Consider the following 14,101-nt stretch of genomic DNA (forward strand, 5'->3'; position numbering starts at 1 on the left):
ACTCTGAAACCTTTCATTTATATATTTTAACTCCTTTTCTTTCTTTAGTATTTTGTTTTTATCCCTGATTCTTTTATTTGTTTATGTTTTAACCCTTGTACTTTTATCTTTTACAAGTTTATTCCATAATCCATATGATGATTATTTTGTAAATTTTGTTGTAAATTATTTATTTTATCATTTCATCAATATCAATAAGAAATTAAGAACTATAAGCTATTTTCTGTTATTAAATTATTTTTTTCATGTTTTTAGAAAGAAATGTACTTTATGTGTTTCATACTATAAAATGTGTTTTCTGGTCAAACATTTTATAACTTTATAAGTTATAACATCTTGTTATTTTTGGAAAAACTTTATGTGTTTCATACTATCTTTTTTTTCCAGAAACACATAAATTATTTTTTATATAAACATGAAAAAATAATAAGATGTTTAGAAAAACTTATATATATATATATATATATATATATTATAAGATGTTTCCAAGTTTCGGTATATAAATTATTATATATTATTTTAATATTTAATAAAGATTTTTATTACGTAATTTTATTTGATTAGTTGACATTTTTCAAAAATAAATACTTTAAAAATTTGTGTGTTTTTAATTCAAACATCTTATATTTTGTAATAGATGGTGTGTAATTAACCTAAATTGTAAACTAGTTGTATTAGTTAAGTATGAGTACAAGAATAAAACAAAAATTTGGTGGTAGATTGTAAAAGATCTTGAGATAATGGTTTCCCAACGAATGAGATGAAATCATTCCCATGTTTTCATCAACCGACCAAAATCAAGCACATGGGATTCGTTATTAAAACATAAATTTTTGTTTCTTAGTATAAATTATGTTATTGTTGTTTATGAATCAAGGTACATGAACAGTTTTGTTAATATTTCTTTTTTCTTTTCTTTTTTTTGAAAAAAGAAAAAAAAACAGTTTTGTTAAGATATGTTGTGTGTTTGTATAATACAACTAACCGAACAAAGACTCAATACAATGTAGATTAAAGAATCCGTAATCATGAAATATCTCTAGACAACAATGATGAAATTGGTTCTACGCTATGATTAATAATTAGCTATTTCAATTTCTTATCTTTTCAATTAATTTTTTTGTTTTGCTTTTATGTGTCTCCTGTTTTTGGTTATAATTTGTCTTATTGAATTGAAACAGTTAATGCAATGCTGCCCTAAGTATTAGATACCTATTATCAATACAATAAAACTTGTACGTTTTTCACCAAAACATGACACATCAACTTTAACATTCAAGTTGATGTTGACACATCAGTTAAAATCAATAGCCAATAAAAACATTTGAATAAATACAGCTAAAATTTCTAAACCAATTAAAAAACTATATCTGATAAAAGAGAATAAATAAAGAAAAAAGGTCATTGGGCCATTATTGTAGTAAAAACACATATGTGTAATAAAAATATTACAATAATAGACCATAAAACATGTGTAATAAAAATATTTTTCGTTAGTCAACAAACTTGTAGTTGAAACAACCATTGCAAACATCATTAAAAATTCCAACGGTACATCATTCACCACATTCGGTTTGAGTTAGATGCATATTATGATGTCGATATTGCATGACACTCAACTTTAGAACGACATAATGACATTTTAGTTGGCAACCGATAAAATAATTATACTAAATTAAACTAGATAAATAAATAAAATAATAATAATTCAAGAAGTAAAAATTACAAGTAAAGATAACTCATCAAATTCTAAAAATAATTATATGATTTACAAATTATATTTATACTACAAAATATTCAAAATAGTATCCCGCTGTTTGTCATATTTTACATGTAAGAATGTAAAAATTTGTTGTTAAAAAAATGTAAAAATTTGATTTATTTTTCTATTTTTTCTTTAGGATGTTGCTAGATTAACATATATAGCTTGAAAATTTTAATCATAAGCTTGTCAAGTGATGGATAAGCTTCCAACTTGATCCTAAATTTTTCAAGTGATTAAATGGATTTTTTTAGTTTAGGTGTTAGGTTAAGATAAGAACAAGTATAAATATGTTGTAAACGAAGGTTGAAGTGCCTAAACCTAAAGTACTCTAAGAGATCTATCAAGAAAATTTACAATGTAGACATCAAAGAGTAATCTCTCTTGCTCTTCTAGAGGGTTTGTGAGTGAGAAACAAATCAAGAATTAATGGTTTATAATCCCTAAACTTATTTGGTAATAAATTTAAAATATATTCAAAAACTAAATTTATGAAATAAAAAACTCAACTCAAGTATTATATGATGATGTAAATAACAAAAAAAATACTATTGAAATTATTAAAAACTTATGAATTGATTCCAAATAACATATTAACTTATGAAATCGAAAAAAAACAAAACAAACAAATATAACAAAAATAAAATAAAAAAACAAATCTCGCGGCATAGCACGGATACCAACCTAGTATATATATCAAACGGTTCGATTACGCTATTATATACAGTATCAAATGCAAAGGAAGGATTTATTTATTGAGCTCAAATTCAATGATATGATATGACTCGTTAACCACTTGTATTAGGTTTTGGGAATATCCCAGATGCAAAGTATCACAAATTATTCCACTGTTCGGGTATATACCTATACGTAGAAATGTTGGATCCGGTTTCTGATTTTGTTTTCAGTTTGTTATTTTTTTTTTCTATGTGGATTCTTGAAGTATTATTGTACCCAAATTGACTTTAACGACTGAACGTAGAATAAAGTTTTCGAATTAGTGCCACTAATTATTTATTTTGATATAGGCAAGCATTTAATTAAATGTATTGATAATTTTAAACAGGCTTCTATATTAGTTTTTAATTTACTTTGGATCGGATTGATTCTGTTGATCCATATTTACTTGTGGTTTTCTTACATCAAAAATGAAGAAAAAAATAGAGGATTCTTTTCTTCCAAAAAAATCAATGGACGATAATAATAAGAAACATAAAGCAAAACAAAAAATGAGCAAAACAATACATACCTCTTTCCAAATAAACAAAAATTATTCTGGTCAACAAAAGCAGTCGCATGTATCATATTTGTCTGACAAAATATTTCAAAGGTAAGAAAGCAAATGTGATTGTCATGAAGTTACTATCACATACCATACGGTCCATACCCCTATAAAACTTGTAATTGATGATGTGTAGTGCGATTAGCTATTACTAGAAGATAAAGATCTTTTGGTTAAACCAAATTGAAATGACTAAAACCGAAACTAGAAAACTAATAAATTTAATTATTGATCTAATATACGTCTGACCTCTTCGACCATCTTCTATTATTTGTATAATATAGGACTTCATTATATATCTCCGTACGTCATCCAACCGGCAAATGGATGTTGATATGTTCTTAAATTATATCATTATCTTCTAGAGTGGAGTCATGAATCTGCACAAATTGTTTCAATTATTGTAACGATGGTTCCTTTTAACAAAAGTAGCACCTGACCTGGTTGATACTTTTTCTTATGTTATTTGTTTATTTATTTTGAATCACCGGCCATGACAATATTTTTTTCTAACAAAATTCATATTTTCTTTCATTTTTGGTAGGAATCAAAGAAAAATTATTTTGTGCTGATGAATATCTGATGTTGAACAAATTTAAAACACATGGTAATAATCACATGTAAGACAATGTCTAGTTAAATTCGAAATATTGGGGATTGGTGAATTCAATGTTGTGGATATGTTAGTTTGGTGGGAAAAGATAACATACCAAAGATAGATTCGTTGCTTTACAAAAAGGGAAAGTAAAGTATCGTTTTCCATATACAATACTTTATCAATTGCTTCGTCTGAATACACTATGGTTACAACTATTACTAATACTGTTAACAGGAAAAAACAAATTACTACCGTCGCCAAAAAATATGTGTATATATTTTTTAATTTAATTATAAAAAAAAGAACGAATATGCTTAAACTAACTAACAAGATTATGATTAAATCGGTGGCGTTGACACTTCCTACTCATGTGATGTCATGCTATAAATTGTCGCAGGAGTTAACGTCTAAACTAACGAGTACTATTTCCATTTTTTGGTGGAAGTCCAATGATAAGGCCCGAAGTCTACATTGGGTGGCTTGGGATAAATTATACAAAGATAAGTGTGAAGGGGGTCTAGGTTTCAGAGCTCTGGAACAATTTAACGATGCCATACTAGCAAAACAGTATTGGCGGTTAATTCACTATCCGACGTCATTAATGGCTCGGGTACTAAAAGGGCGTTATTTTAGGAATAAACATCCTCTTTTGGCCACAAAATCATATAACCCCTCCTTCGCATGGCAGAGTATTTATTCAACTAAGGAACTAGTAGAGCAGGGAGCGCGGTGGGCGGTAGGTTCGGGTTGTTCTATCTCAGTTTGGCGAGACCCATGGATACCAGATATTCGACCACGTCCAGCAAACGGTCGGGGAAGACTCTGGCTACCAAGTTTGATGGTTAACCACTTAATTAATCCTGTTACGAAGGATTGGCATCTTCCTACCGTGGAGGAGTTTATGGACCCAGGAGATATAGCGATCATTCGGAGTATGGCGGTCAGCAAAGTCATGAAACCGGATAGGTTAGTATGGCACTTTACTAAGTCAGGGAAGTATACGGTTAAATCCGGATATCGGCTAGCCCGAGATTTAATGGCGAAAGTTGAATACGGGCCGACATGTATGGCCCTCAGGGCCCAATCGTGGAAACTTAATGTTCCACCGAAGGTTCAACATTTCTTCTGGCAGGTTGCCTCGGGTTCTCTCCTAGTGTTAGAACGGCTTGTGCACAGGGTGTTCGGTGTGATCCTCTGTGCAAACGGTGTGCGTCTGCAACAGAAACTATAAATCACGCTCTTTTTGAGTGCCCTTGTTCGCGAGATGTTTGGGCGTTGTCCCCGGTATTGTTAGTTCCGGACGGTTTCCTATATGGTTCAATCTATGCAAATTTAGATTTTATTTTCTGGCGGGCGGCTCCCCAATTGGGGGATAATGATATAGTTTCTAGTCTTCCTTGGATTCTTTGGTCACTATGGAAAGATCGGAATAAAAAATTATTCCAGGGTTTAGCGGTCGAGCTGATGGATATCTTAAATCAAGCGACTAATGATAAATTGTTGTGGGAGGAGGCCAAATCTTATTCGGGGAGCTATCTGCATCCCCCGCCGTTGTTGGAGGATAGGGGGTCATTTTCCCGGTGTCAGATTGATGGTTCATGGAAAGGTTCAGACCCTTTTCAGGGTCTGGGCTTGTGGTGTTGTAGTGGTGAAGATTCGACGCTTCTTCTCGGCGCACGGAATCATAGACGCGGTCCTACATCTTTACACGCAGAGTTACAAGCTTTGATCTGGGCCATGGAGTCACTGTTGGTGGCTAGAGTTGTCTGTCAGAACTTCGAGACGGATTGTGCAGAACTAGTAGCGATGGTGCAGACGCCTGATGATTGGCCCGCTTTCTCGAATCTGTTGGAAAAGTTATTTTTGCTCAGAAATTCTTTCTCTTCCTTCTGCCTGACCAGGATCTCACGAGAGTTCAACATTAGGGCAGATTACCTTGCCCGTTCGTCAAGAACTTTATTTTCTGAAAATTCATTTGTAAACTCTTTTCCTCCGATTTGGGCAACAAACCTTGGAGTTATCTTTTAATTTGATTAATGTTTGGTTGAAAAAAAAAAAAAAACTAACTAACGAATTTTCTTTATTAAGCAAGATAATACTGAGAAACTACTACTTTTTAATGAAGCCATACATTACATCATCATTCGTGAGAGTTACTCTATAAACTAACATTCGCGAAAGATAGATATTCAATTGATAAAGGTCAAATAAAATATTTGAGATAGAGTTAAATTTTACTGCGAATAATCATTATATAACAAAACTATATGTAAGAATATTATCCAGTTGCAATTGCAACCATCTAAGATTATTTGTTGTCGGAAATTTAGATATTAATGTTAGGCATATGCTAATCAAATAATATAAATAAACTATATAAGAGTTTGTAGGGAAAACAAAAACAAAAGAAGAAGATACCAAAAGGGCATGTTACTTATCTGTTGAGTGTTGAGTCATGTATTTGTGAATTAAACTATTACTTAGATATGTATAAATGTGATCCATCGATCATGTGAATTAGATTCGTGTTTTCGCTTTTGTCTACTCGTGTCTTTCATTGTGTGGACACAATCATGGTGTCTCATATAAGTTGTTTACAACACTTCTTTAGTTGTTTCACAGTTTATATTTGCACTTATTTGGTTTGTTTGTAAAGGTTTCACCCTCGATGGATCAACCCTATCTATCCATTCATCGAACACAACTCAAAAAACACCTGACAATTCAACGTGTGAACTTCAATGAATCTCTCGGGCTGTGGTATTTTTTTTTTTTTCATCTGAAAGATATATATATTAAGATTAGAGGGTTCTTCTATACAAAACATTGGGTGCTAGCCACAGCTAAGACAGTTCTACAAAAAATAATCAATACAACCACCCAGGTTAGAACTAATAACTAAAGAGAGGGAGACATTATCTCATTGACAAAGATATCCTTGAGCTAAAGCGGGAACCTCGTTTGAACATAAAAGTGACAACGATCAGATTTGGTGACACTTTGAGCAATGAGATAGGGTCTTCTGTTAGTTGCTCTTGTTTCCGAAACCACCTTCCAAAACAAAAAAGGAGAAAGTACTTTCCTTATTTCTGAAACTTGATACCTAAAGGATGGCCATGCTTTTGGTCTGTTGACAGCTTTGACCAGGATCGATTCTTTTAAGGCGAAGATGATCCGATTAAACCTATGACTACACATACTTTCAGCTGCCCACAAAAAACAAACCAGATAAGCTTCCGACCATGAATTGATGTTTGCAAAAGCCCTCTGACTGTGAAGTTTGACCGATCCCGAAGCGTCCCTGACAACCCAGGATCCTCCAACCAAACTTTTTGATTTATCCCAAGATACCCCTATGTTGCATTTATCCCACGTAGAGGGAGGGGTTATCCATCATTTTCTTGTTGCACTGTTCTGGGTAGTGCTCTGAGTCTGAGTTTCCTTAGCCACCTGTTGAGCTAAAAACCAATCCGAGACATTATCCCTTATTTTGCCTATTGTTTCCATGGCCACAAATTGTCTCCCTTCAATGGAGAATTTGTTTCTATTTTTCCAAAGAGACCACAAAACCCAAGGAAAAGATTGTCTGATATCTAACTGTATACTCGAACTCTCACCCATGGTCAGCAAGAAATCAAGGTTTCCGTAGACAGAATGTTGTGAGAAACCATTCTCAGGGTGAGGAAAAGAAGAAAGGGCCCAAACCTGTCTCGCAATTGCACAAGTAAAGAGGACATGATTGATATCTTCCCCCTCAAAACCACATAACTAACATCTCCTGTCGATCTTCATTCCTCTTGAGATAAGTCTTTCAGCAACAGGAAGGGCTCCACTTAAGGCTTTCCAAAGGAAAGTTTTGATCTTAGGCTCCGTGTTGATAGACCAAATTTTCTCTTTTAAGGGGTTCAGCGAAGGTTGAAGAGAGGCTTCTTCAATGAGCTGGCCTTTGTTAATGGAGAGAGCTAAATCATAGCCAGACTTAACCGAGTAATCTCCAGATTTATTTGGCTCCCAGCACCAGAAATCTTCCTCATCTAGCACCAGTTTGATTGCCAGAATGCGATCAATATCTGGGGGATAGAACAGGTCTTCGAGACGATCTCGGTCCCAACCATTTGAGTGATGATGAATAAGGTCACTGACCTTGAGGGAGATGTTCATGTGTATTTGTCTACTGTAAGGGGCTCTCCATTCACCATCAAAGATCCACTGGTCCATCCAAACTCTGATTGATTTCCCATTGCCAATTTTCCTTTTTAGGCCTTGTTGTAGAAGATCTGATCCATGAAGCACACTTTTCCAGACAAAGGAGGGGCAATCTTCGACTTCAGCGTTTAAGAAATCAGTATGCAGGTAGTATCGGCTCTTAAAAATCCTTGCAAAAAGGCAGTTTGGGTTTTGAAGAAGACGCCACGCTTGTTTGGCTAACAAAGCTTGGTTGAAACTTGCAATGTCTCTGAAGCCCAAACCTCCATGCTCCTTAGATAAACACAACTTTTCCCAGCTTACCCAATGGATCTTCCTTTTATGCTCTAGAGCTTGCCTCCAAAAGTCGGCCATTGCACTGGACAAGGCAGTACACGTAGACTTAGGGAGTTTGAAGCAAGACATCGCGTAGACTGGCATAGCCATTGCTATAGCTTTCAACAAAACTTCTTTGCCCCCTTGTGATAAGATTCTTGCATAATAGCCTGACAATCTATTCTTAAGTCTGTCGTGGATATATGCTAGCATGTCCTTTTTGGAGCCACTAAAACATTCTGGTAGCCCAAGGTATGATCATGCTCCTCCCTCATTCTCAATTCCTATTACCTGTTTGATCTAAAGCTTCACATCTTCGACCACTTTGCTCCCAAAAGTAATGGAGGATTTCGAAAGATTAATGATTTGACCAGTAGCCTCACCATACTCTTTTAGGATCTGATTGAGCTGAGTGCATTGCTCTACCTCCGCCTTACAGAGAAATAAGCTGTCATCGGCGAACAGAAGGTGGTGTACTGATGGTCCTTCTTCTGAGAATTGGACTCCATTGATCTTGCCTTCTGATTCTGCTTTATTTAACATGTGAGTTAAACGTTCAGTACAAAGGATGAATAAGAAAGGACATAAGGGGTCTCCCTGTCTTAAGCCACGTTCTGGGACTATCATACCATGCTCTTGATCATAAAGAAGAACCGTGAACGTTACTGAAGTCACACAAGCCATTATCCAACCAATCCACTTTGAATGGAACCCCATGGCTGTTAGAAGAGCTTTGATATACGACCACTCAACCCGATCAAAAGCTTTGGACATGTCGGTTTTGATGGCCAAAAAACTCTTTTATATTTTAGGGTGAGTGCGGAGGCCGTGGACTAGCTCATGAGCCAGCATGATGTTATCAGAGATCAACCTCTCAGGGACAAAAAGCCGTCTGATTTGGAGATACAATGTCACAAAAAGCGGTTTCAGCCTGTTAACGAGGATGTTGGAGATGATTTTGTACAGGACTGAGCATAAGCTAATAGGTCGAAGGTCTGACATGTGCATTGGGTTTGTAATCTTTGGAATGAGGCAAAGTTGAGTATAGTTCCATTCGTTGGGAAATGAGCCAGTGGTGAAGAAAGCTTGTATCTCCTTGGTAACCTCTTCTCCAATGACATCCCAATAGTGTTGAAAGAAAAGGTCTGTCATTCCATCCGAGCCTGGTGCGCTTGAGGGTTTTATAGAAAAGACAGCTTCCTTAATTTCTTCTTTACTTACCAGCTTTGTTAAACCATCATTCATCAATGTAGACACCCGAGGAGGAAGGTCAGAGAAGAGAGACTGGAAGTTACCCGGATTAGAGGATGTAAATAAAGACTTGAAGTAACTATTAGCAACTTCTCCTTTTGAGGCCTCTGATCTCTGAACATTTCCATTAACATCAACAAGCTTAGAGATTCCATTCTTTGACCTGTTGGCTTTTACAAATGCATGAAAGTACTTGGTGTTCTTATCTCCATCTAATAGCCATTTCTCTGAAGATTTTTGGCTCCAATATGTCTCTTCTTCTTTGTATGCTAGGATCAGATCTTTCTTCAACTTAAACACCAGGTTCTGAGAAGGAAGATGAGCCGATTGCTCTGATTCAAGTGCAACTTGTAGATGGGAAATCTTGTCCGCCGCATTGACAGAATTTTCCTTCTTCCACTTGCTCAAGGCCGTTCTACAGCATCTCAGCTTATCAGAGACTGATCCTTCTCTTTGTCGTACTGAAGAAGAGTTCCAAGCCAGGGTAATCGCCTCTTTGACATTTGGTTTGAATAGAAATCTCTGAAGACCGGTCTATGATCGGATCCTCTTTTCTCTAGGAAGGATTGATTCGAAGCCGGGAAGTGCTTGAACCATTCTTTATTTCCAAAGCTTCTATCCAGCTTGCACTGCACCCAAGTAGTTCCCCGCATGCCACCCCAGGTGAAGCTATTCCCTTTACTCTTGAGTTCCGACATCCCACAAATTGATAGCATGTCCGCGAAACCTTGGAAAGACTGGTTGGATCTTGGAGGACCTCCTAGTTTTTCCCCATTATGAAGAATCTCATTGAAATCCCCCAACATACACCAGATGGAGGTTCTCTGAGATCCTATCCGCATTAGCCTCTCCCAAACCTCTTGCCTTGAACCAGTCACTGGGTTTCCATAAACACAAGAGATGTACATAGCAACATTACCAACCTGAGCTTCTAGGTCCAACAGATTCTTATTTACAAACTTAAAGTCGATATGTACAGAGTTTTTCCAAAAAAGAGCTAAACCCCCGCTGAGTCCTTCTGGTTCAACCGTAAAAATATTATCATAGCCCAACCACACTTGCAAATCTACTAAAACGTTTCTACAATTTTTGGTCTCCATCAAAAACAGAATCTCCGGGAAATATGATTTCCGTATCTCCTTGAGACGCGGAATTGTCAAGTCATGAGGCCGCCCCACTCCTTGGCAATTCCAACTCAGGAAGTTCATTAGGCGTTGGACGGTCCCCCCTTTGGGACCATCTCAGGTGGTTGCGGCTTTGCAGCCTTGGAAACACCATCCAGCTCAAACTCTGCTTTTCTTTTCTCCAAAAAACCTTCCTCTGTACCCGCTGTGAGTGACACCTCTCCTTGAGAAGGTAAAAGATCTTTCCTTAAACTTTTCTTATGACCTTTTGAAGGTCTCCTCCTTGGTTTTGAGGTTTTCCGTGGAACCCCGGAAGGACCAGCCTCAGAGAGGCCTATCCTATAGACCGTAGAGTTTCCTGGGGGAGAGATGGAGGCTAGATGTGATGAGAGAGCCAGATTCGTTTGCAATGTAGACTGAATGTCTCTATTCCTTCTCGTCTCTTCAGCCTGAAAGGCCCCTGCCATTAGTTTCTCACCCTTGGGAAGCAATCTCTCTGAGTTGGTAGAAGAATCTTCAGATTCATAGCCGAAAACCAGACCTTTACTTTTGTTTAGATCATGGGAGACGATTGGAATTGGTTCAAGCTGTAACACCGCTTTCTTGGTGAAGGGATCCTTCTCTGCTTTTGCAACCGAATTCTTTACTCGTGCTTCTCTTATTGCTCTATCTTCACCATTGGAGATAACCAAGTACTGTCTCATTCCTTCAAGAATCTCTGGAGCTATTCGGGGACGACCTGTCAAGGGATTTATACCAACTTGGCTTTCCTCCAGAATTCCAAAAAGAGGGTCCGAATCTTTCAGGACCAGTGCAGGTTTTGGTTTCTCAACTGCGAGCCCCAAGAGTTTCCTATCTTCCAATTCATGTTTTCTCAAAAGCAGGATGGGGCAAAGATCTGCCTCATGCGTCAATCTTTGACAGTTATAGCATCGCTTTTGCACTCTTTCGTAGTGGAAGTAGATGGTGGTCGATTGACCATGAGGCAAGCCAATAACCTTAGATTTCCGAAGGGGTCTTGACACATCAAACTTAATCAACACCCTGACGAAATCTTGATTCTGCGGTTTATCCGGATCACAAACTACCTCAAGAACTTGCCCAATCAGCTCACCCAGGGCTGTAATTGCTTTGTCAGTGTAGTGGTTCACCGGGATGTTGCGGATCTGGACCCAGATCTTCACAAATTGGAGAAAATCGCTTGGAGGCTTCTCCATCCATCTGTCAAGAACGAGACCCCATTCATTGAACGTTTGAAAGCCTTTTTCCATGATTTCCAAAAGATCATACTCCTTTGAGAAGATAAATTGGAAACGCTCTTTGGAGAGAGCCAAGCCTCTAACTCTCCCAATCTTTTGCCATTTCCTTGGCATAGTAAGAACAACATTAGAAACCTTTTGTGAATTTGGATTAAGGATACGCCCTATAAGACTGAGCTCATTCTTTTCACTAGCACAGAATTCTGGAAGATTTGGCATCATAAAAGGCTCGTCATCTTCATCAAGAGACATGGCCATCAGAGCTTTATCTATCACAACCGACATCTTAGTAAACATGTGGAGTAGACCGAAAATCCCTGAAAAACTTTGAAGAAAACCTAGATCTGGATCTTCTCCAAACAGTTGCTATCAAGACCTAGAAGATATTTTGCAGAACAGTGAAATAAAGACACATAAGGAGATGAATCTTCAAGAGATAAATATGTTTTTCGAGAACTAAAGCTCTAATTCTAACTAAAGTCAAAAGTCAAAAGACTCGGGCTTTGATATTTATAAACAGGCATTTCCTATTATCCAAATTATTATTATAATTTTCCTTTTTTGGAACGTATATTTGTACATGTTTTACCTTTGGAGAGAAAACCGTCGTAAGCGAGTTTATAGTTGCTATCCGCATGATCCCAAGCACAAACCCTCTCGTCGACCCAAAATATGTGCCACTTAGACCACTCAACTTAATCAATATAAGGAGCTCCTAACAATTTCCTTTGAACGAATCAAAAAAAATATATATATATTTGGGAAGAATTGAGATTGGTATAATATATTTTGTATATAAATCTTGAAACGGACCAGAGCCAGGAGATGAGGTCACCCCCGGATAGTACAACAGTGAAAATTCCTCTTTCTTTGCAAAATTTGGAAGAGAGATCGGCTATGTATATCGCCAGCTCCACCGCTAGTTCATTCTTTGTATTGAACACCCTCCTCTTCACCGGCGCCATCTAATTAAACGATGATGATGAATAATTATTGGGATGAAGATAATGATGGCACCAAACAAGTGGAGGGGAGGGACTTACATCTTATAGGAAGAGTGAGTGGAGGGTTCTTTCTAAATGAATGTGACAAGTTATTTGTTTTCTTCTAAAAAATGTATATCTGTATAAAAAAAACTACCTCTATGTTGATTCTTTTTTGGAAGTGTTACACGAACAGCCAAATGCATCTTATACCTTTCTCTTATTTGTAGTTTATTTTTATTCCTTTCGTCGTTATGAACTTGTTCTATCGACAAGATAGTCTCTCTTTTATATAACCGATTGATGACTAGTTGGCGTAGGTTGTTCAGTTTAATGTTTAATTAAAGACGAAAAAGAGATATTAGTTATAAACAATTAAGAAATCTAATCATTTCCTTCCTTTATGGAGACAAGACATTAATCTCGACATTAATCCTCCCGTAATCCTAACAATGCTTATTTAACTTCCGATACACACACACACTAGTTTATACTTTATACTACTTCCGATACAGACACTACTTCCGGTACACATTAGTTTATTCTACTTGCAGAGACAGATCAGTTTCCAAATGTCACGGCTAATCCTGAGAATCAACGTCATTCTCAGGGGTGTGCCAAGAGATACCTGTAATTCAACGATTTCAAGAAAAGAATCACATTCTCGAACTCCTTTGTAGTGTCTCCCATGATAAGCAACAAATTCGCTGGCGGAGGGTTCTCTTCAGCCCACGCCAAAACGTCAACCAGAATCTGGTTATGCCTCGCACGTCTCGCTGCTGCGGGAGAGTGAGTGAAAGTTACCCCTGCGGAGTTAAAGTCATGGTCTTTGCCATCATCTTCACCATAAGCCCTGATTGAGACGACTTCCGTACCGTCGATACCAACTTCCGAGATTGTCTTTTTAATGTTCTGCGTAACCTCAACTATATTGAGGTCGTCATGAATCTTGCAATCCACTATGTCCCAGAACACAGCTGTCGGAACCCCTTCAAACCCAACAAAAAAAAAACATAGAGCTGTTACGAAATGGGAGACTGATAATAACTTCAGATCGATAGATCTACTAATGACAACAATAGGGATCTATTAGTCTTTTCTCTTACCGCCGATCGACATGGTTTTTTGAATGGATTGATCGACAAAATTAGAAACTCTCTGATCTCGATGAAAAACAAAAAAAATTAGAAGTAAAATTAGGGTTTATAGAGATCTCTGCGGCTGCGGATAACTGATGAAAGGCTTTATATGGAATCTCAAGTTTATTTTACTTTGTTCTGGGTTTTGGGTTTTAATCACCAACTCCTTCGGGCCCCAAGAT

General features: G+C 36.9%; 4 protein-coding genes across 7 annotated transcripts; all 4 read right to left on the reverse strand.

Annotated features, from left to right (window-relative positions):
- LOC109133328 (uncharacterized mitochondrial protein AtMg00310-like) lies at positions 7,411-8,274 on the reverse strand. Its single transcript, XM_019246345.1, has one exon. The coding sequence runs from the start codon at positions 8,272-8,274 to the stop codon at positions 7,411-7,413; it is 864 nt and encodes a 287-aa protein (XP_019101890.1).
- On the reverse strand, positions 8,965-10,622 carry LOC109133329. Its single transcript, XM_019246346.1, has 2 exons — positions 9,945-10,622; positions 8,965-9,813 (listed from the first exon to the last, which is right to left on the reverse strand). Exons 1-2 carry the CDS (start codon positions 10,620-10,622, stop codon positions 8,965-8,967), a joined length of 1,527 nt encoding a protein of 508 aa, XP_019101891.1.
- On the reverse strand, positions 9,183-12,965 carry LOC104791160. 4 transcript variants are annotated; one of them, XM_010516981.1, is made up of 3 exons: positions 12,841-12,965; positions 12,387-12,762; positions 9,183-12,173 (listed from the first exon to the last, which is right to left on the reverse strand). In XM_010516981.1, the coding sequence occupies exon 3, from the start codon at positions 12,092-12,094 to the stop codon at positions 10,622-10,624; it is 1,473 nt and encodes a 490-aa protein (XP_010515283.1). In that variant the 5' UTR covers positions 12,095-12,173; positions 12,387-12,762; positions 12,841-12,965; the 3' UTR covers positions 9,183-10,621. The 4 variants fall into 4 exon arrangements, with proteins under 4 accessions (XP_010515283.1, XP_010515285.1, XP_010515284.1 ...); XM_010516983.2 differs by lacking the exon at positions 12,841-12,965 and having other exon boundaries at positions 12,387-12,512; positions 12,611-12,825; XM_010516982.2 differs by lacking the exon at positions 12,841-12,965 and having other exon boundaries at positions 12,387-12,523; positions 12,611-12,825.
- Positions 13,161-14,034, reverse strand: LOC104791161. Its single transcript, XM_010516984.2, has 2 exons — positions 13,887-14,034; positions 13,161-13,769 (listed from the first exon to the last, which is right to left on the reverse strand). Exons 1-2 carry the CDS (start codon positions 13,897-13,899, stop codon positions 13,387-13,389), a joined length of 396 nt encoding a protein of 131 aa, XP_010515286.1. The 5' UTR covers positions 13,900-14,034; the 3' UTR covers positions 13,161-13,386.

Source organism: Camelina sativa, chromosome 6, assembly GCF_000633955.1.
Source record: "Camelina sativa cultivar DH55 chromosome 6, Cs, whole genome shotgun sequence".
Classification (NCBI taxonomy): domain Eukaryota; kingdom Viridiplantae; phylum Streptophyta; class Magnoliopsida; order Brassicales; family Brassicaceae; genus Camelina; species Camelina sativa.

Excerpts from the sequence above, each read along its gene's own strand:
- LOC109133328 (XM_019246345.1), bottom strand. The coding sequence starts at position 8,274 with ATGGCTATGCCAGTCTACGCGATGTCTTGCTTCAAACTCCCTAAGTCT.
- LOC109133329 (XM_019246346.1), bottom strand. The coding sequence starts at position 10,622 with ATGAACTTCCTGAGTTGGAATTGCCAAGGAGTGGGGCGGCCTCATGAC. Across the intron at positions 9,814-9,944 it reads GAGGATCCGATCATAGACCG|TGGAAGAAGGAAAATTCTGT; the intron begins GTCTTCAGAGAT and ends GCCTTGAGCAAG.
- LOC104791160 (XM_010516981.1), bottom strand. The coding sequence starts at position 12,094 with ATGTTTACTAAGATGTCGGTTGTGATAGATAAAGCTCTGATGGCCATG.